The sequence below is a fragment of the Neoarius graeffei genome, chromosome 19, assembly GCF_027579695.1.
Source record: "Neoarius graeffei isolate fNeoGra1 chromosome 19, fNeoGra1.pri, whole genome shotgun sequence".
Classification (NCBI taxonomy): Eukaryota; Metazoa; Chordata; class Actinopteri; order Siluriformes; family Ariidae; genus Neoarius; species Neoarius graeffei.
The window spans coordinates 36,487,232-36,514,769 of NC_083587.1; the positions used below are offsets into that span (position 1 = coordinate 36,487,232).

Here is a 27,538-nt window from a genome sequence, read left to right on the forward strand (position 1 = left end):
GCTCCAGCCTACACCGATTCAAGAAGGGGAAAATGTGGATTGATCACTGACAAGGCTGCTGCTGCCATTTCAACTTTGTGCTGCAGTGTAAGTTTGCCTAACTAACGGAACATTAATCCTCACTTTTTCTACCTAGAGTGGTGCTTGAAAGTTTGTGAACCCTTTAGAATTTTCTACATTTCTGCATAAATATGACCTAAAACATCATCAGATTGTCACACAAGTCCTAAAAGTAGATAAACAGAACCCAGTTAAACAAATGAGACAAAAATATTATACTTGGTCATTTATTTATTGAGGAAAATGATCCAATATTACATATCTGTGAGTGGCAAAAGTATGTGAACCTCTAGGATTAGCAGTTAATTTGAAGGTGAAATTAGAGTCAGGTGTTTTCAATCAATGGGATGACAATCAGGTGTGAGTGGGCACCCTGTTTTATTTAAAGAACAGGGATCTATCAAAGTCTGATCTTCACAACACATGTTTGTGGAAGTGTATCATGGCACGAACAAAGGAGATTTCTGAGGACCTCAGAAAAAGCATTGTTGATGCTCATCAGGCTGGAAAAGGTTACAAAACCATCTATAAAGAGTTTGGACTCCACCAATCCACAAACAGATTGTGTACAAATGGAGGAAATTCAAGTCCATTGTTCCCCTCCCCAGGAGTGGTTGACCAACAAAGATCACTCCGAGAGTAAGGCATGTAATAGTCGGCGAGGTCACAAAGGACCCCGGGGTAACTTCTAAGCAACTGAAGGCCTCTCTCACATTGACTAATGTTCATGTTCATGAATCCACCACCAGGAAAACACTGAACAACAATGGTGTGCATGGCAGGGCTGCAAGGAGAAAGCCACTGCTCTCCAAAGAGAACATTGCTGCTCATCTGCAGTTTGCTAAAGAGCACGTGGACAAGCCAGAAGGCTATTGGAAAAATGTTTTGTGGACGGAGGAGACCAAAATAGAACTTTTGGTTTAAATGAGAAGCGTTATGTTTGGAGAAAGGAAAACACTGCATTCCAGCATAAGAACCTTATCCCATCTGTGAAACATGGTGGTGGTAATATCATGGTTTGGGCCCGTTTTGCTGCATCTGGGCCAGGACGGCTTGCCATCATTGATGGAACAATTAATTCTGAATTATACCAGCGAATTCTAAAGGAAAATGTCAGGACATCTGTCCATGAACTGAATCTCAAGAGAAGGTGGGTCATGCAGCAAGACAACGACCCTAAGCACACAAGTCATTCTACCAAAGAATGGTTAAAGAAGAATAAAGTTAATGTTTTGGAATAGCCAAGTCAAAGTCCTGACCTTAATCCAATGGAAATGTTGTGGAAGGACCTGAAGCGATCAGTTCATATGAGGAAACCCACCAACATCCCAGAGTTGAAGCTGTTCTGTATGGAGGAACGGGCTAAAATTCCTCCAAGCCGGTGTGCAGGACTGATCAACAGTTACCGCAAACGTTTAGTTGCAGTTATTGCTGCACAAGGGGGTCACACCAGATACTGAAAGCAAAGGTTCACATACTTTTGCCACTCTCAGATATGTAATATCGGATCATTTTCCTCAATAAATAAATGACCAAGTATAATATTTTTGTCTCATTTGTTTAACTGGGTTCTGTTTATCTACTTTTAGGCCTTGTGTGAAAATCTGATGTTTTAGGTCATATTTATGCAGAAATATAGAAAATTCTAAAGGGTTCACAAACTTTCAAGCACCACTGTATGTGTGGCGCCTTACGTAGGGACGGTGGGTGGGGGGGACAGATGGGGGTCACTATAAATCTTGGGGGGGGGGGGGGGGGGGAAGACATGTCCCCCCCATCCCCTGTGCTATCTGCACCCTTGTACAGCTCCCTAATCCATCACAAAATCCAATTTTGTGTTTTGTATGTGCAGTACTGCCTAGTATGCGAGTGAATAAACTCGCTTACCATTTTCTCTTGTTCCAGCAGTTTTTAAACAAGTACTTTTAGCATAAAATGTGTTCACCATTTTAATTGTAACATTTCACTTTAAAAGCCTTATTCATTTACATAGATTTAAAAAAAAAATGCGATTAATCACGATTAACTATATGAAATTCTGAGATTAATCGCGATTAATTTTTTTAATTGTTTGACAGCCCTACTAAAAACGTATTAGTGTGGACAACCGATACCAATCCAGCCTTCGTGCCAAAACAGACACTTCAGCAGTTGCCTTGTCACTAGTTGAGCTCTACTAGAGAATGCTTAAGCGTCAGGAGATTGCCCATTAAACATGTTTACAAAACCTGGTTCTCATGAAGATTAAAAGTATTGCCAAACTTGACAGAATTGCCCTGCGATGATCTGGCAACTTGTCCAGGGTGTACCCTGCCTCTCGCCCGTAGTCAGCTTGCCTGCGACCCTGTACAGGATAAGCAGCTACAGATAATGGATGAACTTTGAGCTGCTCATCATTAGTGCAGGCCTACACACGGTCTCGTTTTCAACAGGAAACGAGCCATGGCATCAAGCCATGGATTCACATGGTCACGGAAAAGCTGCCACAGGCCTGTTCCCCCTCCCCTCAAAATTTCTTCCATTTTGAGTCAACCATTTATGCTTTTTGATGCTTTCCACTCCAAACGCCCAAGTACTGAGGCACCAATACCGTTTTGCTTCAGACTGAGTCATCAAAACAGATACCAAAATGAGTAACCTACTTGGTATTACACAATCTGGGGCCTCATGGAACATTTTAACTAGCTCCGTTTGGTTCCTGCAGTCCGCTGTTAGCAATGACCTCCTTAAGCAGCGTTCTAGGTTTTAAGATGCTGTATTCTTTCATGTTCAAGAGATTATATTCAACAGCATGATGGCCTAGTATTATCCAGAAATTTGAGAGAAGTATGTCTGATGGCCGAGCAAAGAACTGCTGGGTGTTCTCCGAGAAGAATTTGAAATATTAAAGCAAATTTGGGGCCCTCTCGTGCAATCTTGGCATGAAAAAGCAGTTTGGAGAAGCTCCTAAAATGAGCCGTTTTCAGTAGTGAATTTCTGAAAAAAGGAATGTCAAATCATGAAGAAAATCATTTATTTTATAGCACATGTAGCCTTTGTGCTTAGTTTTGCAATACTCCGTCCCGATTAGCATGGAGTGGTTAATTGGTAATGGCTGTCCCAACCACAGAAGCTAACTTTTACATGTACATCTTGAGCATGCGTAAGCAGATTTCACACACGCCGCAGATGAGATGGAAGGAAAAGTTGTGCAGCTTCCTCAAATAGCTATTTTGGCGTAGCTTTGACAAACGAGGCAGTCCAACGTACAGATGCCAACCTTTATTCTTTTGTTACAGCTGAACCTGGCTGTAGCATGAAACAAAGCATATGGTTGGTTGCTGTGCGCTGGCCAATGGGAGCGCACCATCAGTTCTGAGCAGCAAATCACGTCCTGCTTCAGAAATAAGGGAGAACAAACATTGCATCAGAGAAACACAGATGTCGGATGTAGATTTATTGTGTCGTTTGGGGTCCCGACTCGTCCACTGGCATTTATTTTGATCTGCCGGTGGAACTAACATTGCTCATTTTTGCTGTTTCAGCATAACATTTTCTCTAATGGGAATTTTGAAGTTTGTCGTTGCAGAAAATTACCCATTGACTGCTAATACTGGCCGCCAAGACGGGTCGATGGGTCTCTAGAGAACACCAAGATGATGGCAGCCAACCGGAGTATAAAACACAGCATCAGCAACATGGAGTCATTAAAATGAACACTGGTACCTTAACTTTCGAGAAAAACAAGTGAAAAGGAAGTGGTGCTTTATGCAGTGCTTGCAGAACTGAAGTGCTCGCTCTCTCACTAGTTGGATCACCTGGTAAGACACTTGCGCCATCATATTTAGACTATCATGGGTATAATTAAAGGGGAACAGAGGGCAATATATAGAGTAAATATAACAATAAAACACACATTAACGAACCTTATTCAAGACTTACAAAAGTTTTTTGTTCTAAGGTTGGAAAGTTAGTGTTTTGAAAGTAGCTCGAGCAAACTATTTCCGCAGTTTGAACAGCCCGCCATGATATTAATTTTATCCAATCAGAATGCACGTTCATTTTCTCTGCGTAACACTCATGATGTATGCATGTGCCCAGTTGTGTTGGCTCATTGAGGTTGGGAATAGCACGTGTGAAATACTTGTTTCTGCCTCTTGCGACGATTTCGCAAGTCCACGGGTGGCGCCTATCTCATTGTAGCAAATAAATTCTGCTGGACTCGTGAGCAACTCCACGTTACATTTTCCGCACGAGCACCACGCCGTGTCACCTGCATGCAGACGCTCTGCCCCACGCTCGCCATGCCCATGGTCAGCATCAGTCTCATCCTTGCCGTCATCCAAGCTTTCTTCTCTCATTTCATCACCGGAGTCGAGAGTACCTCTCCTAGGTTCAAACTGGTACCCTTCTAAGCCATAGCCTGCTTGCAGTGTGCCTTGCGGGATCTCTTCGTATGATTCGACAGAGCTGTCGCTTTCACTTGATGCGCCCGACACCATGATTACACGCTTATCTCTATTTCGGAGAGTTCTGCTAGTGCAGTGGGTAGCGCTGACGTCACGGTCTTTTAAAAATGGCGACTCTTGTGCGGTTTTAGCATATAAAGTATTATATTTACAATTACCAAGATATTTCGTTGTTTTCTAGTACATGAGTTTGATAGAATACTTAAGAATACGTTACTTTGTCACATCAGCAACCATATATATTATATTTTGTACCCCTTTAAGCCACCATGGGCAATGCTGAAACCACTGCTGCAAACAGTACATCGCGCGAAACTCATTATTGTTGACCCTTATTAGACAGGGAGATTCTTTTGTGTAATCTGAGCTGAAGTGGGTTTTGTATTTTGTTTTTCTGGGGCGCGCGCTCTCTCTCTCTGCCATGCCAATCCTGTAGGCTGCACTGACTCAACTGAAAGCTTCGGTCCTCGAGAAAAGAGAAGCCCGCCCACACTGAAAGCTGATTGGCTTATTTTGCTGAGTAAACCAATCAGGATGCTCTTTGTCTAGCATGCGCTCTCTCGCGCGCTCCCTCACGCACTCCGTCATATTCGCGATGCAGACATTAATGTTTCATGTGCACGCGCGTGCTCTAGATTCCGGGAGATATTCTCCAATTTGCGGGCATCAGGGAGCCGCTATCAATATGCGGGAGACTCCGGGAACTTCCGGGACACTTGGGATGTCTGCGTTATAAGGTGACCACAGATCTTTAACCATACCCCCCCCCGAGAATTTCTCAATGGGTTTACATCAATCTCAAAAACGATCATTTGTGTCTGAAAAAGTCGGAAATCCACCGATCGGCAGAAAATTCTCATCCCTGGTTATTTTTAATTAGCACGCCTCTCCGTCTGTCTCTGTGTGCGTGCGCGCGAACGAGAAGAAAGAGCACTATGAATGAACAGAACGATACACAACGGAATTTTTTTTTTTTTCAAAATCGCGAGTCTGATTGTGTGGCGCTAGGAATCCATTGTGTGGCGCTGCGCCACACAATGGTCTATGTATGGGAAACCCTGCAAAAATATAAAGTTTAATTCCCCGAGTTAATGAGTAATTTTCAGGAGTGCATTTAGAAAACGTGGTGATTTTCCTGCAACACAGTTCATTACTTTGGAAAAAAAAAAAAAGTTGAAGGTAAACTCAGCAAAATCCCAAAACAGCACTGTTAAAGTAAAGGTCTGTAGAGTTTCTAAAGCTTTCAGGTTTCAATGTTGGGGACACTGAGCCTCGTTTATCAATCTTTTAGTAGAGTTGTGCGTTTGCAGAAGCTAAAGTGAATTAAACATTTCCAATTCAGATTTATGCGAGTTGAAGCCAATTGTTTACATTAGTTCATTTTGTCTGTAAATTTAAACACACCAATGAATACCAAATCTCTCATGTAAATCAGGGGCGTAGGGTGTGTGTGTGTCACACACTGACTGGCAGCCTGAGTACATTATGTAACAAAAAATAAATTACCATTGCTAGTTTTAGGCAGCTTAGAAACCGGCTCTTCCATTATTGCTGTTTCTTCCACGTTTTCTTGATGTGTTCTAGAAACGGCACTAAAACTTAGCTTCGAAGCCACAAAATGCAACTTTGATAGAAAAAAAAAAATATGAGTGATTCCACGCTTATGGGTACTGAAATGGGGACATGAACTTATTTTTAAAAATTCACCTAAAACCATTTCTTTTTTTACCATCAGGTCACAAAACATGTCATCTTTAATGAATGATATGTTAAAAGATAACTTGAATTTTCTGAGATGTAATAAAAACATTTATATGCCAAAGTCAGAACGTAACAGAAGTGTAGTGGACATATATATTCTCAATTTTAACAATGTAGAATTACTTTTTGAAACATAGGAAGGTGATGTTTTAGCAAATATAATTAATAAACATGTGTAGTAGAATAAACATACACATTCTTTCAATAAGATTAACATGGTATATAGCTAGATTGTAATTAATTTGTAACAGACGCGAGATGGACAATCGTAACAGAAGTAATGTAACAGACATCATTTTGGAACTCATAGGCTTGACTTTGGCATATAAATATGTTTTTATTACATCTCAGAAAATTAAAGTTATCTTTTAACATATCATTCATTAAAGATTACATGTTTTGTGACTTGATGGTAAAAAAAGAAATGGTTTTAGGTGAATTTTTAAAAATAAGTTCATGTCCCCATTTCAGTACCCATAAGCGTGGAATCACTCATAATAAAATTGCTTATCTCTCTTCACGTCGAAAGAAGGAGGAAAGTTTTGCTTGTTTTGACATGGTGAATTATTAACACGAGGAAATACTTGTAATTCGCAACTAAAAAAAAAAAAAGACTGCAGCTACACTGGCAGCTTGAACACGCTTTCTAGTGCGATTGTGTTGCGCAGAATGGTGTCAGTCTTGCGCGCCTTAGCTCGTGCACCTAACGAGTTCCGGCACGCGCGCCGTTAACAAAGAACACCTGTCTTTAATCAGTGAACCATGTTTGGGCTATTTAAGGACTGCGTCCATGCAAGGACGATGCGAAGTATTACGCCACGTCTAGGAATGCAAAAAATCCGAAAAATAAATTTCTCCATTCGGAAAACCGGACATTTTCAAGAGTTGTCAAATATCCGGATTTCCGGGTATTTCGTCATTAGCAGAAAAAAAAAACCCGGAGGAATTTTCATGAAAATCTAAAAATCCGGAATTCCAGGAAAATCCGGAACACTTTCCTGACTAAACATGGAATAAAAAGTATTTGATGGTAAGAACCAGGCTTGCAGTACTCAAATCAGAACTGCGCCCTAATTTTAAGGGCTCATGACTTGACTTGGACTTGAGCACTGATGACTCAGACTTGGACTCGTGCATTAGCGGCATTCAGGCTCATAAATTGGAGATAAAGACTGATTTCTTTAATTTTTTTTGTAACAAGCCATAATAATTTGGCATAAGATATTTACATCTACACTAAGTTTTTGCACCGATTTCGTGCAAGAGTGTCACACCTGCACGCCTCGGCACGTGCATCAGATAGACTCTCGGGCCCACTCTGGACAGCGCAGGCACGCCGTAAACAACTCGCACCTGCACATGATTAAGGCACAATCAGTGCACCTATATAAAAACTGTGAAAACACACTTACTTTGCGAAGTAAGTAGTTGCGTTGCTGACATTACCAAGCCTTATTTGGGTTCTTGATTTCCTGTCTCTCATCTTTGAGTCTGTCGAGTCTACGATAGCCTGTTTCACCGTTTTACAATTTTGCCTGCCGTTCTGGATTGTTTACCTGTCTTCACTTGTATTAATAAACACACCTTTTGCGCTTACATCCGTCTCCCAACCATCTCTGACAGAATACCTCAGACTCCCTGACAAAGAGAATGCACATTCACCTGTTCATACATCATGTTCAAGAACAAACTAACGTTAATGCTGCTGAAACAGCCACCGTCACATGGTGCGGTTGGAGTGTTGGACTCAATTTTCTTTAATGACCTAGACTTAACCTGGTCTTGAACACTGGGGACTTGAGACAGGACTTGAGGTTTAGTGACTCAACAACGCTGGTAAAAACATTTTTCAAAAATTGTTAGCGCATTTTTCAAATTGCTACTGTCATTTCACCCGTTTGTCTACATTCTTCATCTTTAAGCATTAAAAGTTTGTTGAATTTCTAGACTGGTTCAAAAGCTTAAAGTAGTTTGAAAATTACATAACTGAAATATCCAAGGAAGAAATAAATGTCTAAAGCCATTCTATAGCTCAGCCCAACAGCAAGATGGGACTTTCTACAAATCAACCCCCCACTAAAGTCAATTTGCGCAACCATTGATAGGTTTTTAAGAAGTCCGCCTACTAAAGCCTTTAAGGGCGTATTCACACCTACGTTGTTTGGTCCAGACCAAACGAACCAAATTTCCCTTGGTCCAGACCTTTTGAGTTGGTCTGAATACAAACCACCGAACTCTGGTCCGGACCAAACAAGCGGACCGAGACCGAGCTGCAAGGTCGGACTCGGTCCGGACCAAAGGAACCCTGGTGCGGACCTTTTGGGGATGTGAAAGCAGACCGGACCTAATCTGACAGTTTTGCTTTTTTGTACCTCGGGAGCTTCCGTCGTTTGTCGAGCATTATGGGAAACAGAGTCTTGACACTCCACCGCAAAGCGCAAACACTGTTTCGGTTGTCAAGGGAACCTTACAACAGTCGTTCAGTCATTCAGACCAGTGGTAGGCTAGACTACAGAGTACCAAAAATGAGTAGGGGGCAAACGTGGGCCGAGGAAGAAACGCGTACCCTTGTGGATATATGGGCAGATGTCCACATATCTGAGCTTTTGGAGAGAACACACAAATGCCGACGTATTTGCTGTATTCAGTGAGAAAATGAAGGAGAAGGGGTTCACGCGCTCCCCAGAACAATGTCGGCTAAAAGTGAAGAAACTCCGTCAGACCTACATTAAAATCAGGAACATTCTTTCAAAAAGTGGCGGTACTAGCGACGCAAAAAAGAAATTCATCTATTACGATGGATAAGGCGAATATCCTGACACATACCTCCTCCGTCTTGCGTGAAGAGCCAGAACTGTCACAACATGCTGTGCGCTCATCAGCGCTATCCTCCGTAGTCGCCTTGCCCTTTGTCGTCGTCGTTGATAAATTACTTGTACAACAGCATAGTAATCGCACAATTGTGAAAACAGTAAAAACTGGAAAAAACATAGCTTTGATGACATTAAAAAGAAGAACAGCACGGAAAGCCTCCATGACTACTTTTGAACTTAACGCTTTGTGCGCGTGTCGTCTCTGACCAATAGCTGAACGACCTCAGGGCGCGTGGCTTTGTTGACAGATTTTGGTCCGCTTACTAAAATGTACAGTGTGAAAGCGAACCGTACCAAAATGGGGAAAAAAAAAAAAAACATTTGGCTCGGACCAAAGCAAGTGAACTATCGAACTATCCTGGTCTGAATACACCCTAAAATAGTTGCTGACCCAGCATTTTCAGAAATGCTCCGTTTTTCAAAATCCAGTGACCGTGAATAAAATAACAGTTAGGCCAAGAAAAAAATAATTGTTTGTTTCCGGTTACCCGACCGACCGTTTAAAAAAATGCCCCGACCCTAGACTTTTTTGTTAGATGTTTAAAAAAAAAGTATTTTCGCCGACCAACAATAAATTTTGAAAAAAAATATATATATATCTGCATTACGATTTGCATAATATTGTCGATCTGACAAGTGACTAATTCTAAAACGCATATATCGGACAAGAAACACTCATTGATTTCTCACGGCCTCAATCTGACGTCATGACCTCTTTCCGGGAAACTCCGGCTTGTGTTGTACACAACGCTAGGCATCATGGCGGCCAACGAAGTGTTCTCGATTACCGTGATCGGTTGTGACCACACGGAAGATTGTAAGACAATAAGCTCATTTTATAAAAGTTTTCAACTGTAAAAGAACTCTACGAACATTATCATCCTCCGCTGGACGAGTCATGCAAACAGTATACACACAGCGCCCAGGCTAACGGCGGTATCGATATCACGATGGAAGTCACGTTGGAAAGCCTGCTCAGCAATTTTGGCTTGCGGGCACTGACATTTGAATGTAAACGGAAGCCGGAGTTTCAAAAAATGTTAGCTATCAAAACAAAAATACTAAAAGTACACGAGGATGCAAAAGTAGAGGCAACAAAGGTGACAAATAATGCCGCACCTAAAATTTATTTAAAAAAAAAAAAAAAAAAAAAAAAAAAAAAAACTACCTACCCGGTATTTTATGTGATATAAAAAAAATAAAATAAAAAGACCTACCTACCCTATTTTCTTCAAGATGTAATAGGAAACTTTTTTCTTGGCCTTATTCCAATCACACTCATTGTACATGGCTTATAGCCAACTCAGTGCTACACACCTCATATACGACTCAATTTTGTGAAATAACTTAATGTATTGTATATAGATTACTGAATCCTCCGAAAAGGAAGCAGTTTTCAGGCAGCGGGATAAAGGAGGCTTGTTGAACCGCAGAAAGATCAAAACTCCCAGGTGGGTTTAGTAATAAATAGAGATGGATATCATCTTTCCCACAAACCACAAGTTAAATGTTACTGTGTACAGTGTACACATCTGGAAACAAATGGACGTTGGAAAGTTTAAGACACCTTTTTGTCATCTGTCACATGGTACTACTGCAGTATAAAGAGTGGCTAGAAAACCTAATGCTCTGTTTACTGCTGGGTTTCGTTACAGGCTTCTAGAAGTCTTGACCCTTACCTTTGGCATGTGCTGTCGAGAACTGAAATACCGGTAAATAAATAGGTTTTATAAAAATCACCAAAATAACTGGGGGGGGGGCCTTCTTACTGAAGCACCAGGGCTTTTAACAGCCTTGTGAGAGAAAAAAAAAAAAAAGTCACCATCACCACTGTTCCAATGTTTAAGCAAATTATACAAAAATAAAATCCACCTCACGCACAGATATTAATGATTTAAAAAACACTTCAGCACATTTCAAGTTTATACTTGTATTTGTACTAGTCAAAGCTAGAGTCGTCACCCCCCCCATTTTCTACCCATAGAACAGCTTTATATTAAAATGTTTACATTATTTATAAACCTAAAAAAATATATATATTTTTAAACTCCCAGATCACAGACTACAGCGCTTCCATGAAGCATAGCATCCAGACAACCATCCCTGTGCCCAAAATCACTCACTAATCTATAGAGATCTTGCATGTGACGTCACAGCCGATCCAGATTGTGACAGACGCCATCGTGTCGGTCAAACGCCATATTCCGCCTTCTACTTCTGGTTCTACTTCTACCTTTTCTTCTGGAAAACCCTACTATATACAATTCTACTACAACGGCTGCGGCTACAAGCTCTCCCTACCTGTGCACGGTTTTTATGTTTTTTGTGTGTATTTTTGCGTGTTGTTCGTCTGTACCGGACTTCAATATCCACTACAACCGTATGGACTTACTGGACATTGGTTTCCAGCAGAAAATGACGGTTTGTAGCGATTTCCATCGCATGCACAACATTCCGGACGAGAAAAAAAAAAAAAAAAATTCCGGACGAGACCAGATTGCGAGACCAGCGGGGTCTCCGTGGATTGTTATCGGAAGCAAAGGGAAGGAGGCCGCGCCGGGAGCCGAAGCAAAAGCGAGGCTACAGGCAGAGCCGGCCTGTTGACTAAGCTCAGAAAACAGCTACTCAAACCTCCACTGCCAAGCCTCCAACGCCAGATCCATGTAAACAAGACGGACGATTTGGAATTACCTTATTCTATAATCGGCTGGTCAGTGCTATACTCAATACTTAAGTGACTTACCCATCCAGTGAGGATCATTTTCTTGCTTACAAGATGCCACATCTGAGTCGCTGACAAATCCTGAATTTCTGTAAAGATAACTGTCCAGAGATTTATAAGCACGCAGTGCTTCACCACTGAACAGCGAGGGAAAGTTAATGAGGTAATTATACATGTCCGGGTATTCCGCTGGCAGTTCAAAATCCGGTCGTGAAAACTCCGTCCGGAAAGCCATAAGGGTCACAAATCTGTAGATCGTTTATTTTAGACATATATCTAGTTATCTGTTCATTAGAAAAATGAGCCGTGTAGTCCGTCGGTTGAAATTGATCCATTCTGTACACGAGTGCAGCAGTATTCAGCGGTGTTTTTGACCGACACGATGGCGGTTGTGTACTTTCCGGTCACGTGACTGCAAGAGCTCTATAGTGGACTACATAGCGAGTTCACCATTTTGTAGCGCTGTCCGAATGTATAGAGAGAATTATTATACCCTATATAGTGCACTCAAAGTATCCCACGATGCACTGTGAAAAGTACTGTACAACCGATGCTCACTAACCAAGCAATATATACACCATCATGCACTGCAGTCATGCTGGGGGGGGGGGGGTTGAATGGACAGAGGAAAATCAACATGTTATAAACAGACATTCAAGTACAATTAAGACAATAGTAAGAGAAATAAACTAAGAATAAAAGTTAAAAGTGCAGAGCCTCAAATTTGACTGAATAAAAGGCAGCAGCAAAGAAGAAAAAAAAATTCAGCCTTGATTTGAAAGAACTGAAAGATGCAGCAGACACCAAGCACTTTGGATTTATTAATGTAGGAAATACGCCGAGTATAATTTGTATTTATCATTTTGAAAAGCCACCAGCTGACTGATCTGGCACATGATGAAAACGTAAACAGCATCATAACGGAGTAACACCTGAAAAAGTTTTATATTTTACCAATGAGCTCAAGTGGGCGGCACGGTGGTGTCGTGGTTAGCGCTGTCGCCTCACAGCAAGAAGGTCCGGGTTCGAGCCCCGTGGCCGGCGAGGGCCTTTCTGTGCGGAGTTTGCATATTCTCCCCGTGGGTTTCCTCCGGGTGCTCCGGTTTCCCCCACAGTCCAAAGACATGCAGGTTAGGATAACTGGTGACTCTAAATTGACCGTAGGTGTGAATGTGAATGGTTGTCTGTGTCTATTGGCCCTTTTCCACCTCACTTCAGTTCACTTCAGCCCGACACGGCTCGCGTTTCGACTACCTTAGAGCAGCACGACTCAGCTCGCTTCAGCCCCGCTTAGCACCCAAAACTCGCACGGTTTTGGAGTGGGGCTGAAGCGAGCCAAACCGAGCTGAGTGGGGCTAGGGGCGTGAGCAGACACTCCCCTGTGCACTGATTGGTGGGGAGGAGTGTCCTCACATGCCCACACACGCCCCGCGAGCACGCTGGGATCTGTAAACACCGTAAACCCGGAAGAAGAATTACGAAAATTTCTGAAGCCTTATGCGCCTCGCCTCATCTATACGCTCTTGCCAGTATCTGTTGGCGTTGTCGGTGACAACAAGCCACAGCACCAAGACCAGCAACACTAACGACTCCATGTTTATTGTTTACTATCCGGGTCGTGAGACTACCGCTTAAAAGATCACTGATGTCACTGTTTGCGCCGCCTAATGACATCATGTGACGTCCACCCACTTTCGCTAACTCCACCCAATGTGTCCACCCACTTCCAGCCAGCACGGTTCAGCGCGGTTGTAGTCGAAATGCAACTCCAACAGCCCCACTCAGCTCGACTCAGCCCAACTCAGCACGGCACGGCTCAGCCCAACTCAGCCGCGTTGGTAGTGGAAAAGCGGCAAAAAAGTGTCAGCCCTGTGATGACCTGGCGACTTGTCCAGGGTGTACCCCGCCTTTCGCCCGTAGTCAGCTGGGATAGGCTCCAGCTTGCCTGCGACCCTGTAGAACAGGATAAAGCGGCTACAGATAATGAGATGAGATCGTGAGTAAGGAGTAGTGAGCGAGTGACTTTGGACACAGGACATGGCATTAGGACACTGTTCGAGAAGGAGAAGAAAAAAAAAAAAGTTTGGCTTTTGATTTCAGATCTTCTCTTTCCACTAGCTGATCACCTTCCTGTAACCAGATCACTTAGAGAGGAAAAAAAAAAAAGTAGTGCACTAAAGGGGCAGCAGAGTGCACAAAACCAGAAGATCCTGTTAAATAACAACAACAGGAGTTCCATGCAGACATCCCCACCCTTGGAAGTGTATATATAAAATCCATTATGCTCAAGGAATACTGCATGTTTGCTCAAAAACAACCCCAGGAGGAGATTTGAATGAACAAACACACTCAGAACAAGTCCTTGACTGTATGCACTGCTGGTTAAGTTGGATCATGAGTGTGTGTAGGTGTATGACTCAAGTATTTGTTTAACCAGTAATTTGACAAGGCTTTTACATACTTTTTTTGGGGAGGGCAACAACAAGCAGCAGCACTGCATTGGCCTGGGATCCTTAAACTGGCAGTGATGGAGTCAAAAGTGATAAAGTTGTGGGTTGTTTTACAATCAGGGTACACAAACTAAAAATCACATTTAACACTTATCTTCAGTATCAAAAGGCTTGACTAAATAAACTTGGTTGTTTATTGTAGCCCTGTGATAGCTCTATTTACCATGCCAAAAAAAAAAAAAAAAAATGGTGATAACGTTATTTTTGGTGAATGTATGGCAATGTGTGTCATATTTAGCAAAATTACTCGTGTCATTTAGAAAAAAAGTGCTTTTTTGACCACAGGTAGCTCCAAAAGGGATGCACTTAAATCATTCTTTATACCATAAAACAAATATTTGGTTCCATATCACTGGAAACATTAGTTAAGTTTTAATGTTGAATGCCAGTAAGTTTTCAGACTATTTTGATCAAATTAGTATGTAATTGTGTCAAAAAAAAAAAAGTCCTCTCCGAGACGGCTAATTTTTCAATATAAAATAACATATCTAAAATAATTATTTTCATCCTAAAATGTGGACAAGATATTGGGACATAAATATTAGAGACAACTAACACAAAGCTTACAGCCTTATATTTAAAAGCACTATGGAAGTAGTGGATTCACCACTAAAAAAAAAAAAAAGTCCTCTCTGAGAATCACTTCATTTGTTTCTCCCATCTTATAGCAGATTACACAAAACTACCACACACACACACTACCGTTCAAAAGTTTGGGGTCACCCAGACAATTTTGTGTTTTCCATGAAAAGTCACACTTATTTACCACCAAGACATAGTCAAGACATTTTTCTGGCCATTTTGAGCATTTAATCGACCCCACAAATGTGATGCTCCAGAAACTCAATCTGCTCAAAGGAAGGTCAGTTTTATAGCTTCTCTAAAGAGCTCAACTGTTTTCAGCTGTGCTAACATGATTGTACAAGGGTTTTCTAATCATCCATTAGCCTTCTGAGGCAATGAGCAAACACATTGTACCGTTAGAACACTGGAGTGAGAGTTGCTGGAAATGGGCCTCTATACACCTATGGAGATATTGCACCAAAAACCAGACATTTGCAGCTAGAATAGTCATTTACCACATTAGCAATGTATAGAGTGGATTTCTGATTAGTTTAAAGTGATCTTCATTGAAAAGAACAGTGCTTTTCTTTCAGAAATAAGGACATTTCAAAGTGACCCCAAACTTTTGAACAGTAGTGCATGTCAAAAAAATTACCTGAAACCTGTTCTTTAACTTGTCCTTCACTTCAAAACTGGTACAAGAACCAGTTTGAATCAATTTGAACCCTGATTGTAAAACAACCCTGGTCAGAAAGGCAGAGCTGATGGGACAGGACTGGTACATTAAAATATATAGCTAGCATTTCCCTGGGATGCAGGACACCAAGCCAGGTGACCAGGGGGAAATCCGCATCAGCAGCTTGACTGGGATTAATATGGTGCACACACACACACTACTTCAGACTGTATAGCACTATAAACACACACACACACACACTACTTCAGACTGTATAGCACTATAAACACACACACACACACACACACACTACTTCAGACTGTATAGCACTATAAACACACACACACACTACTTCAGACTGTATAGCACTATAAACGCTAATGAAAGCTGTGGTAGAAAACAGAAACAGATGAAACCTGTGCAATATGGCACGCGCTGGGAAGCTGAGGGCTCAGCCGGACGGCGTTGCGACCCAAAAAACACCAGAACTACATGAGGTTTAGGCTCAAAACGCTTACCTTCATCTTCTAGGTCGAGTTTCTCCAGCATGCCTTCAGACAAACCGCGAACCTGTGAAGGGCAGAACAGAAGGAGGACCGAGTGAGAGCAAAGAAACGGCTTCAGTGCGCGCGCGTGCGGCGTCCGTTAGCTGTCACTCGCCTCGCCTCGCCTCCGGATCAAAACCACCTTCGTTCACCACAAAAAAACCGCGTCAACATTCGGTTATTTATACATTTTATTCCGCTTGTGTTCAACCCCCTACGCAGCTCCAGCTCAGCCTGTCGGAGAGGAGAGGAGAGCCGCTCTGCTCCTGCACTCCAAGTGAATTATGATCTCGAACGCAGACACACCCTCTTATCGGATTCAAATGGACTATTCCAGTTTGCTGCAGTAGTTGGAATGAACTATTGGTTTGTTCAGAGGGGGGTCAGATTATCCCTAGTTTTCTCCTGATCCAATTGAGCTGTTAAAATCCAGGAGCAATTTTTGGCCAACGTTTATTTTCGCATTTCTCAGGAGAATAGCATTAATTTTACAGCATGGATAGCGATAACGACAGTGTTCACAGCGAAAGCGAGTTTTACTACCCTGAGGAAGACAAAATAAAATAAACCATTTCAGGAGAAAGCTAAAAACCTGGAACTTGCTAACACCGAGCAAAAACATGGCTGAATCCTGAATGACTCAATTTTGTATAAATAGGGGACTACATAGGCGACAAGATGACGTCACCGCGCCGCGAGATTTTGTTAGGCGCCATATTGGAAGACCAAGTACATGCACTCACAATCACTGGCGTAAAGTATACCCCCGCAGCCCCCGCCAGGCGGGGGGCCGACCGCTAGGGGGGACCCGTCGCCCGATGTGATTCAATGCACGAAAAAGTCCGATGAAACATGAAAATAATAAACACAACAATGAAGCGTACCAGAGAAAAAAGTGGTGCTCAAAAGCGGCAAATCATTCATTCATTCATTATCTGTAGCCGCTTTATCCTTCTACAGGGTCGCAGGCAAGCTGGAGCCTATCCCAGCTGACTACGGGCGAAAGGCGGGGTACACCCTGGACAAGTCGCCAGGTCATCACAGGGCTGACACATAGACACAGACAACCATTCATACTCACATTCACACCTACGGTCAATTTAGAGTCACCAGTTAACCTAACCTGCATGTCTTTGGACTGTGGGGGAAACCGGAGCACCCAGAGGAAACCCACGCGGACACGGGGAGAACATGCAAACTCCACACAGAAAGGCCCTCGCCGGCCCCGGGGCTCGAACCCAGGACCTTCTTGCTGTGAGGCAACAGCGCTAACCACTACACCACCGTGCTGCCCCAGCGGCAAATCAAAAAGAAAAAATAAGAATTTACATCCACACTGCCCAAAATTTCATCCGTTTTTGGGAGAGTTAGGCCTTATCCTCCAGTTCATGATGCGCTAACGGGTAGGGCCATGGGGGGACTAGTGCAGTTAAAACGAGGCTAATGAGTGAAAAAGTACCTGAATTAAAATGGGATTTGAATAAAAGTTACTTTTTATTATCTTTCTTCTCAATAATTCAATGTTTCTTTTTCTTGAATATTGTTCTCCATGACCACCAGCCATCATCCAACACACTGATCCAAGATAGGTTGGTTATGTAAAATAGTTTTTAAAAAAAACTGCACAGAACTGCACGGAAATTTTCTTTAATTTCCGCCAGATTGTTTTATTATTGTGCTGCATTTCATTTTTACTCAGTAGGCCTTTTCAGGCCTGGTTCCATTGTAATTGAATAAGATACCTAGGTCAAAATTTACTTGAGTAAAATTAAAATTACTCATTTTTATATTACTCATAAAACTTCTCATAACAGTAACGTGAGTAAAGGTTAGTTGCTTGCACCCCTGTGTTTGACAGATTTATTCTTTATGCAAACTTTTACTTAAACTTATGATGTATTTTATTTAACCATACTCTGGCTTTTAAAACAGTTTCATTTTTATTTTCCTAAACCTTATTGAACCTTATGTAATTATCATTATTAATGTTGCTGTTATCGTTACTGCTTACTGAGCTGTATGCACTGTGAGCTTTGTCACGTCATACACCATTTTTATTATTGGATTTATTTGTAATAAATGGATAGCCTGGGCGGCACGGTGGTGTAGTGGTTAGCGCTGTCGCCTCACAGCAAGAAGGTCCTGGGTTCGAGCCCCGGGGCCGGCGAGGGCCTTTCTGTGTGGAGTTTGCATGTTCTCCCCGTGTCCGCGTGGGTTTCCTCCGGGTGCTCCGGTTTCCCCCACAGTCCAAAGACATGCAGGTTAGGTTAACTGGTGACTCTAAATTGACCGTAGATGTGAATGATTGTCTGTGTCTATGTGTCAGCCCTGTGATGACCTGGCGACTTGTCCAGGGTGTACCCCGCCTTTTGCCTGTAGTCAGCTGGGATAGGCTCCAGCTTGCCTGCGACCCTGTAGAACAGGATAAAGCGGCTACAGATAATGAGATGGGATAGCCTACTCTGCTGGTGTACTGAATATGAATGAATTAACAAAACATCTAGGCCTATGGGTTAGGCAGTCCTATACGTGTTTAAATGGGCCTGGGCTGTCAGGGGCTGCGCCCTGGCACTTTTTTCACACTTTTCAGCAATCAAAAGAGAGATATACAGAGAGAGAGTGAGAGGGAGAGAGAGAGGAGGCCGTGGCAGGGTGGCCTTGGGGGGGAGGGGGCCCACACTTTTAGCAGCTGCAGGGGGGCCCCAAGTACTTGCGTTACGCCAGTGCTCACAATATAAAACAAAGTACGAGCGAGAGTAAAGTGACACGATGGATGATAATTCGGGTTATGTGAGTACATTACCAGCTGCAGAAAGGGCACGGTATGTGGAGAAACTGGCTGTGATTGATGGGTTTGACCCATATGATAAGACTCGGGGCAAGGGAGCAAGGCCGGATTAACTATATGGGCCTGCAGCACAGTGCCCAGGGGCACTAACCACTCACAGCCAGTGGGGGGGCACCACATGACAGAAACATTAAAAATACTTTTCGTGAATGTTTGTACACTTAAAATGGTTATACACTTGACATTGTTAAATAGTCGTAAATAATTAATTATGAACACTAATTTCATAAGAACAACAGCAATAATCATAATTCTGAGCAAGAGTGGCCTATGTGACCATTAACCCCGCTTTCCTCAACCTGTCAGTTGAGCCAGTCCACCTACGGTGAAATGCATCAATTTTTTAAAAACCGCGGTAGAAATGAAAAATGGACAGACTTCAATTGAGTGGTTGTGCGAAGAGACAATTAAAAAAAAAACAGAAAGACTCCAGGCATGTAGCTGCAATTAAAAATGTTCCAGTGTTAGATCGTTTTTTTATAAAAACATCGACAACTGCTGTCACTACCAGCGCTGAAGCCGAAGCTAGTGAAATCAGCGATGCTAGTGAGGGAGATGGCCCTGCTAGCACTAGCCGGGGAGATGCTACAACCACAGCCAGTGTTAGCCGAGGGGTCGGCGACGACGATGATCCCCTTGAGACATACAAATATATGCTGCTCATTTTCGAATAAGACATTTCAATATGCCTACATGCATATCGTTGGTTGTTTTCAGTGAATTTGATGGGCTGATGTAGCCTACTTAATACATTTTCAATGAGGAAGAATGACCTTGTTTATGTGTACTATTGTTTATGTATATGCTGCTATTTTTGACAGCAAAGGGCAAGGTTTGTGAGTGTGTGCAGGAGGTTACTGAACGCGTGCGCACAGGGTGGTGGTGGTGGGGGGCACTTGAGGTATAGTGCCCAGGGGCACCGCATTGGCTTAATACGGCACTGCAAGGGAGAATGGAAACATAAGGAGGACCTGACACCAATTCTGCCATCTGTTTGCTACCCAGGCATTGTAAACTATTTGTTGTTTACACCCAGTGCCTACACTCAGGTGGGGTTTACATTAGACCATATCAGCAGATCATCAGATTAACGTTTTTAAAAACGATTAGCGTGCACACAGCAACGCCAATACACGATTCGCGTGCACACAGCAACGCCAATACACAGATACGCTAATCACATGACTAATTCGGCACGTAAGTTGAAATGTGTCAGTGCAGCTCATCACTTCCTCCTCAGCGGCTGCGCTCCAAATCACTCCGCCCTGAACAGCGAGTGCCCTCTGGAGGGTGCGCACTTCGGCCCTGCGCAGCTCACAGAGCGCGCGAGTGTAGTGCACGAGCAGTGATTCGGGACTGAGCCGCTGTGCGCAAGTCACTTACCACTTGCAAGTGGAAGGATGGCAAGCCTAAAGACCATCATAACTACACAATGGGCAGTATTTGCATCAGTATTTGCAGTATTTTCATACTTTTATACTCTTTAATGAAAGGTGATACAAGGCGGAAGTCCACGCCGTTTTTCAGCAGTCGCGTCACATGACCAACGCCAGCGAATCAGGAAGGTGGATGTCACAGTGACGTTGTCTAATGATGACGCCAGCTAGAGCTCAGCACAGCATATCCGCGTATTCGCAATGTTTACACAGCACCGGATCAGACACGATCTGGATTGAATACGTGGACCCTGGCGGATTCCCGTTTCCCGGCGTTTTAATGTAAACGGACAGTGCATCCACGAAGAAAACGAGACAGATACGGTCTAATGTAAACTTGGCCTCAGTGCTCGAACTATGCCGATATTTTCGGGGGGTCCCTTTTTTCCCTTGGGGGTGTGTGTGCTTGTGCTTGTCTCGGAGCGCGGATCTCCAAACACATGAGAAGCCTATCTTACGCACATATCACGCGGACTCCACACCTCCACACACGCATCGCGTCTGAAGTCATAACTCATCAGGGGAAATCGTGTCCGCATTGGCATGTTCAAAAAACAACCTCGCGTCAACAATGATACCACACGCAAGAAAAAAAAAAACAGTCAGGCTACTCAACAACCAACCTGGCAGCAGCGAGCAAGCCCCAAACCATCCTAAATTATTATTATTATTAAATTGTAGAAGTCTGGGAGGCTTGCTCCTCATACAGTTATCAACTTGGGGCCAATTTAGCATGTTTTAAATCTGAATTTCTTGCGTTTGCTTACCTCAAAGTGTCCGCAGATCATGCACAGACTTATCCATTATATCCACAGTTTTTTGCCAAGTCTCACACAGGTTTCTTTCAAGTCTACTGTTGGGCCAATAAATCATAAATAAAACAGCTCAGATTTGTTTAAGTCGTTTGCCACTCCACTTTATTCTCGTGGGCTCACATACCGCTGCCGTTATTTCCCCCAATCACGAGTTTGTTGGTCTTCCAAAATGGCGCAGGGTCTGTTTACTTCCGGTTTCGGGTGACGTCAGTGAAAGGAGGAAACAATTTGCATTACAGCTGTGAATGAGGATTCAAAATGGCGGCGCTCTCGTTTTCTGTTAGAATTTGGTAAAGATAAAAATAAATATCATTTCTCAGGAGAATAGCATTAATTTTACAGCATGGATCGCAGTAACGATAGTGTTCACAGCGAGAGCGAGTTTTACTACCCTGAGGAAGATAAAATAAAGCTTGAGAAAGCTAAAAACCTCTAACTTGCTAACAGTTTGATCTCATTAGTTAATGAGGCCCATTTTGGACCATGTTATCCTCATACATAATATTACGTTAGGTAAAAACTTTAAACAAGTACAATCTCTTCTTCAAAGGTTCACCAATGGCTTTATTTATGCAATATAAAGGTCATAATACTGTATAACTTTGGTCGAGCAAAAATACTGAGCAAAAAACATGGCTGAATCCTGAATGACTCAATTTTGTATAAATAGGGGACTACATAGGCGGCAAAATCTAGTTTTTTTCCTGCCATGGAAGTGCACTTGTATACCGAGGAGGAAGCCATTTATATTACCGCCGTGAATGAAGATTCAAAATGGCGGCTCAGCTCGTTTTCCCTTTCAGGCGCTCTCGCTTTCTGTTGGAATTTGGTAAAGAAAAAAAAAAAATATATTATTTACCAGCTTAAGGTCGGTCCATATGGTGAAATACCCTGACCTACAAAATCAGAAATGCCTGCAAAATAGAGTTTAACAGCTAGGAGTTACCATAACATTTATTTTAGCAACTAATCCACTGACTAGTTTCTACAAGATCTCAAAGATACAAATGAAATACCCGGTGTTTATCTTTGGGGTTCCCAATCTAATCTGTCAGTATAATATATGACAAAGTGACAAAATCACTGGTTTGTGATGTTTAAAAGTGTTTCTGGACCAACCCTGCTGAAGAAGGAGAACTTTATTTACTACACTACAGTACACTATTTCTTTATAGAAGAAGAACTTTATTCATCACACGCTAGTGAAATTCCTCTCTGCATTTAACCCATCTGAAGCAGTGAACACACACATACCCAGAGCAGTGGGCAGCCATGCTACAGCGCCCGAGGAGCAGTTGGGGGTTAGGTGCGTCGCTCAAGGGCACTTCAGCCCAAGGCCGTCCCATATTAACATGTCTTTGAACTGTGGGGGAAACCAGAGGACACGGGGAGAACATGCAAACTCCACACAGAAAGGCCCCCGCAGGCAGCATGGGCTCGAACCCAGAACCTTCTTGCTGTGAGGCAACCATGCTAACCACTACGCCACCGTGCCGCCCATGGTTTTTTTTTTTACACATATCCTAGCTTCTTAGGAAGCCATGATGTAGCGCCCCTGGAGAAGGCAGGGTTAGGGCCTTACTCATGGGCCCATCAGTAGCAGATTGGCAGTGCTGGGATTTGAACCCCTAAACCTTGTCTTCAGTAACCATGAGCCTTAACCACCTGCCAAACTGTTTTCAAATGCCAAAACACAGTCAAGTTTCCAGCTTCCGGTTATCTTCCAGCCTTGAATAAATTACTCAATAATTTTTTTTTTCTAATTGCTCAACTGTTGTGTTATTTTCTTTTGCATTAGAGGTAATTCAATAATTGTTTCCTTTCTACCAGCTCACAAGGATGCTCTATCAGTTTGATCAACCCGTCTGTTTTGACTACTGGTAGCTCGTCAGACCTAGAAGGAATTTTCAGCAGGGTACAATACTGACAGAATAAATACGAATAATCAAGTTCAAAGTTACGGTGGTGTAGTGGTTAGCACTGTCGTCTCACAGTAAGAAGGTCCTGAGTTCGAGCCCAGTGGCCGGCGAGGGCCTTTCTGTGCGGAGTTTGCATGTTCTCCCCGTGTCCGCATGGGTTTCCTCCGGGTGCTCTGGTTTCCCCCACAGTCCAAAGACATGCAGGTTAGGCTAACTGGTGACTCTAAATTGACCGTAGGTGTGAATGGTTGTTTTTGTCTCTGTCAGTCCTGTGATGACCTGGCGGCTTGTCCAGGGTGTACCCCGCCTTTCGCCCGTAGTCAGCTGGGATAGGCTCCAGCTTGCCTGCGACCCTGTAGAACAGGATAAGCGGCTACAGATGATGGATGGATATTTTGCATAGGAGTGGAAGTGGTGCTCAAAATAAGGCAAAAGTAGTTTTTAAGTAAAGGGAAAGGAGAAGGCCTGTCTCTGGCAGCAAAGGGCTCTTAAATAAAAACTACTCCTTGACAGGTTTTAGAGTTTGTCTCTGTGTAAACTATGGTAGTGTCAGAAATTATTTTGATCTCAAAAATCATTCACATTCTTTAACATCAAATATTCACCAATATGGCATTTATATACTGCAAAGCAGCATTAATAAAGTATTTTGCTTCTAATGAGCTTTAATCAACCTTTACAAGAGTTGAGAAAGATGCTCAAGGCAGTCTGTAACTGGAAGACAGCCACACATTTCATTTGCACAATTTAGTTTATGTAGTGTGTATGTGCCGTGCCATGGGATTTTTGTACCAGATGCTCTGTTTACAGAATGCGTAGAAATGACATTGAAAAGTGTGATATTTTGCCCCGTTTTCGCTGGTTAATCCAGAAACTATCAACAAATAATCACCTCAATAGCGCCCCTACGGGACACATTTACCACTTTTAACATCATCCACGACTGTGTTGGACTGAGGCTGGGTGTAGAGGACTTGACACAGGCACTCGTTTTAAATAGCTACCGTGTAGTTACTGTCCAGAACTGGAAATGAGCCAACACTCGACAGCGTCCATTCATTGTACATGTACTGACTGATTCTGAGTTCTAGTCTCCATGTTTTCAACACTGCATGTTTAGAGGTTAGAAAGAATAAACACACATTTTATGATTGACTATCTTCTATCAACAACAGTTGTTGGTAACATTTTGTACAGGTTAAAGTCGGTCCCATTTTAGAAACAAAGCATCAGTGACTAATAGTCTGACATAACTGGCGTAGTGCCAACAATGAATTTGGCATGATGCCAGTCAATGAATGAGGCATCAAATGAAATTACCTATAGCTGTTTTGCAAATCCATAATAAACGTAGTGTCATTCTGGTCCAAAAATACACTTTAGACCTAGCTAAAATATCATGGACATTTTGAAGGCTTTCTGCCTGGAAAATGGATTATTTGGGGTTGCACACACATGATTTCATGTCAGATTTACAGTAGCTTCCCTTGGTCCAATTTCACTTTGGTTTGAATTTCCTGCATACGGAGGCTTGGTAGTGTAATGCAGCAGGTATAACTCAAAATCCATAATCTGAGCATCTGGTATGAAAATCTGGTGGACTGACACATACAGTTGTGTTCAGAAGTTTACATACAGTGACATGAATGTCATCTTGGATATGAATGTCATGGCAGTATTTGGGCTTTCAGTAATTTCTCCGAACTGTTCTTTTTCTGTGGCAGAATGATTGTACATCTTAAAAAAAAAAAAAAACTAGAATTTGGTGCACAAGTTTTAATTTTCTTTGGGTTTTCTGAAATCAACACAGGGTCAAAATTATACATACAGGGTCTAAAATATACATATGCTCACTTAGATTATTAATTCAGAGGTACTGAAATTTCCAAAATGTCTCTCATCTTGCCAAGGCCAAGGTCTCTTAAATTTCTGTTGGTGATCATGACTGACTACAGCTGGTAGCTTCTCTGTGGCTTCATAAAAAGGGTTTGTTTAGAACTCATTGGATTGACCAACACACAGTAAAATGGGAAAGTCCAAGGAGCTCAGTGCAGATCTGAGAAAGAGGATCACAGATATACACAACTCCGGAATGACTCCTGGAGCCATTTCTAAACAACCGCAAATTCCAAGATCAGTTCAAACAATTGTAGCCAAGTTATTGTGAGGTGTAGTCACTTTGCCAAGCCACTATGCTTCAAGAAAACCCAAACTGTCACCCTCAGCTGAAAGGAAATTGGTTTGGATGGTCAGGAACAACTGGGAACCACCATGGCACAGCCCTGCCATGAACTGGAAGCTGATGGATCACTATCTACAGTTCAGATCACCATGGACTAAGAGACTGCTATCCAAGAAATAACCCCCTGCTCCAAAATTGACACCTTCAAGCTTAACTAAAGTTTGAAGCTGACCACACAGACAAAGAAAAATCCTTCTGGAGGATAGCTGTATGGTCAGATCAGACAAAGATTGAGTTGTTTGGCCATAATGACCACCATGTACAGAGGGACACTGTACCAGCTGGTGGTGGTGGTAGGATCATCATGCTCTGGGACTGTTTTGCTGCCAGTGGAACTGGTTCATTGCACAAAGTGAATGGAATAATGAAGAAGGAAGACTACCTCAGAATTCTTCAGCATAAACCATCAGAAACTTGAACACAACTTGGGATTTTGGAGTTACAACAGGACAATGAACCCAAACACACATCAGAGATGGTTGTGGAGGATACAGCACGTTAACATTAAGCTTAAAACAAGCCCTGACTTCAACCCTATTGAAAATATATGGATCGTGCTTATAAGTTGAGTCCATGCCAAGAACAAAAAATTTAATTGAACTCTAGCAATTCTACCACGAAGAGTCATGAAATATCCAACCAGAATTCTGCCAGAAGCTTGTTCATGGTAAACAAAAATGTTTGGTCAAGGTGAATTTTGCGAAGATATATTTTACCCAAATATTAGGTGTGATGTATGTATGTTTTTGACCCTGTATGTATAATTTTGACTCTGTGTTGCTTTCAAAAAACCCAAAGAAAATTAAAACTTGTGCACCAAATTCTAGTGTTTTTTTTTAAAGATGTATGACGTACATTCTGCCACAGAAAAAGAACAGTTCGGAGAAATTACTGAAAGCCCAAATACTGCCATGACATTCATATCCAAGATGACATTCATGTCACTGTATGTAAACTTTTGACCACAACCGTATGTAGTGAGTCTCTTGCCTAAATGAAGAGACTTTATTACTCAAGTTGCTAAAAGGAGAACATCCTGGAAAGCTATGCTCAAGTGTATGCAGGCCTATTTTTACTTCAGATGAAGTCGACTAAAAAAGTAGGTTAGTTACTTCAGTAACAAGTTCTTCAGTGTATTATTTTATATTAAGATTTATGCAATTATTATTAACAAGACAGGACGACACAGTCATTCCTATATGTCAGAGAAGGGATTAATTATAGTTTTACAAGTGATTGGGCTGTAGTTCTGAGTGGAAAGGCTGGCGAGGTGGTTCAATTTAATCACAGATCATGGAAGGCAGAAATGGACATACAGTATATATATAGGAAGGAGGATGTTGAGCTTCAGATGTGGTCTTTGTCCAAAACTTCACTTATATTATAACTATTAACTGTCGCATGTGTGCTGGCCAACTGGAAAGTCTCATGTCATCTCATTATCTCTAGCCGCTTTATCCTGTCCTACAGGGTCGCAGGCAAGCTGGAGCCTATCCCAGCTGACTATGGGCGAAAGGCGGGGTACACCCTGGACGAGTCGCCAGGTCATCACAGGGCTGACACAGAGACACAGACAACCATTCACACTCACATTCACACCTACGGTCAATTTAGAGTCACCAGTTAACCTAACCTGCATGTCTTTGGACTGTGGGGGAAACTGGAGCACCCGGAGGAAACCCACGCGGACACGGGAAGAACATGCAAACTCCACACAGAAAGGCCCTCGTCGGCCACGGGGCTTGAACCCGGACCTTCTTGCTGTGAGGCGACAGCGCTAACCACTACACCACCATGCCGCCCCCAACTGGATAGTACTTGCTGTTATTTTCTGTATATTCATTGAAAGATCTGAATGCAAAGATTAAAAGCTAGAGTGCCAGCTACAATTATCGACAGTCCATAATTATCAACACCTTTTCAGATTTACCAATAAAAAACTATTTTACAAAGGTCAGTTTCAGTTACAACAGTTATTATTGGTTAATTAATCAACCAGAAGACCCCCCCCCCTCGCCCTTTGACCTTGTCGTCTGATGATACAGCTCGTTACCAGAGATGGAATTTTTTTAGCACGATCAGCAATTTGAGGAAAACCTGGGCGTGATCATCTCAGATA

The 27,538-nt window shown here is 42.5% G+C and overlaps 1 protein-coding gene across 2 annotated transcripts in view; it reads right to left on the reverse strand.

The window, feature by feature from the left end:
* Positions 1-27,538, reverse strand: part of prkag2a (protein kinase, AMP-activated, gamma 2 non-catalytic subunit a) — a 281,713-nt gene that overhangs the window by 121,456 nt on the left and 132,719 nt on the right. For both annotated transcript variants that reach the window (XM_060900026.1, XM_060900027.1), the window contains one exon: positions 16,133-16,184. In XM_060900026.1, coding sequence (XP_060756009.1) covers positions 16,133-16,184 — 52 coding nt within the window. The remainder of the gene's footprint in view (positions 1-16,132; positions 16,185-27,538) is intronic.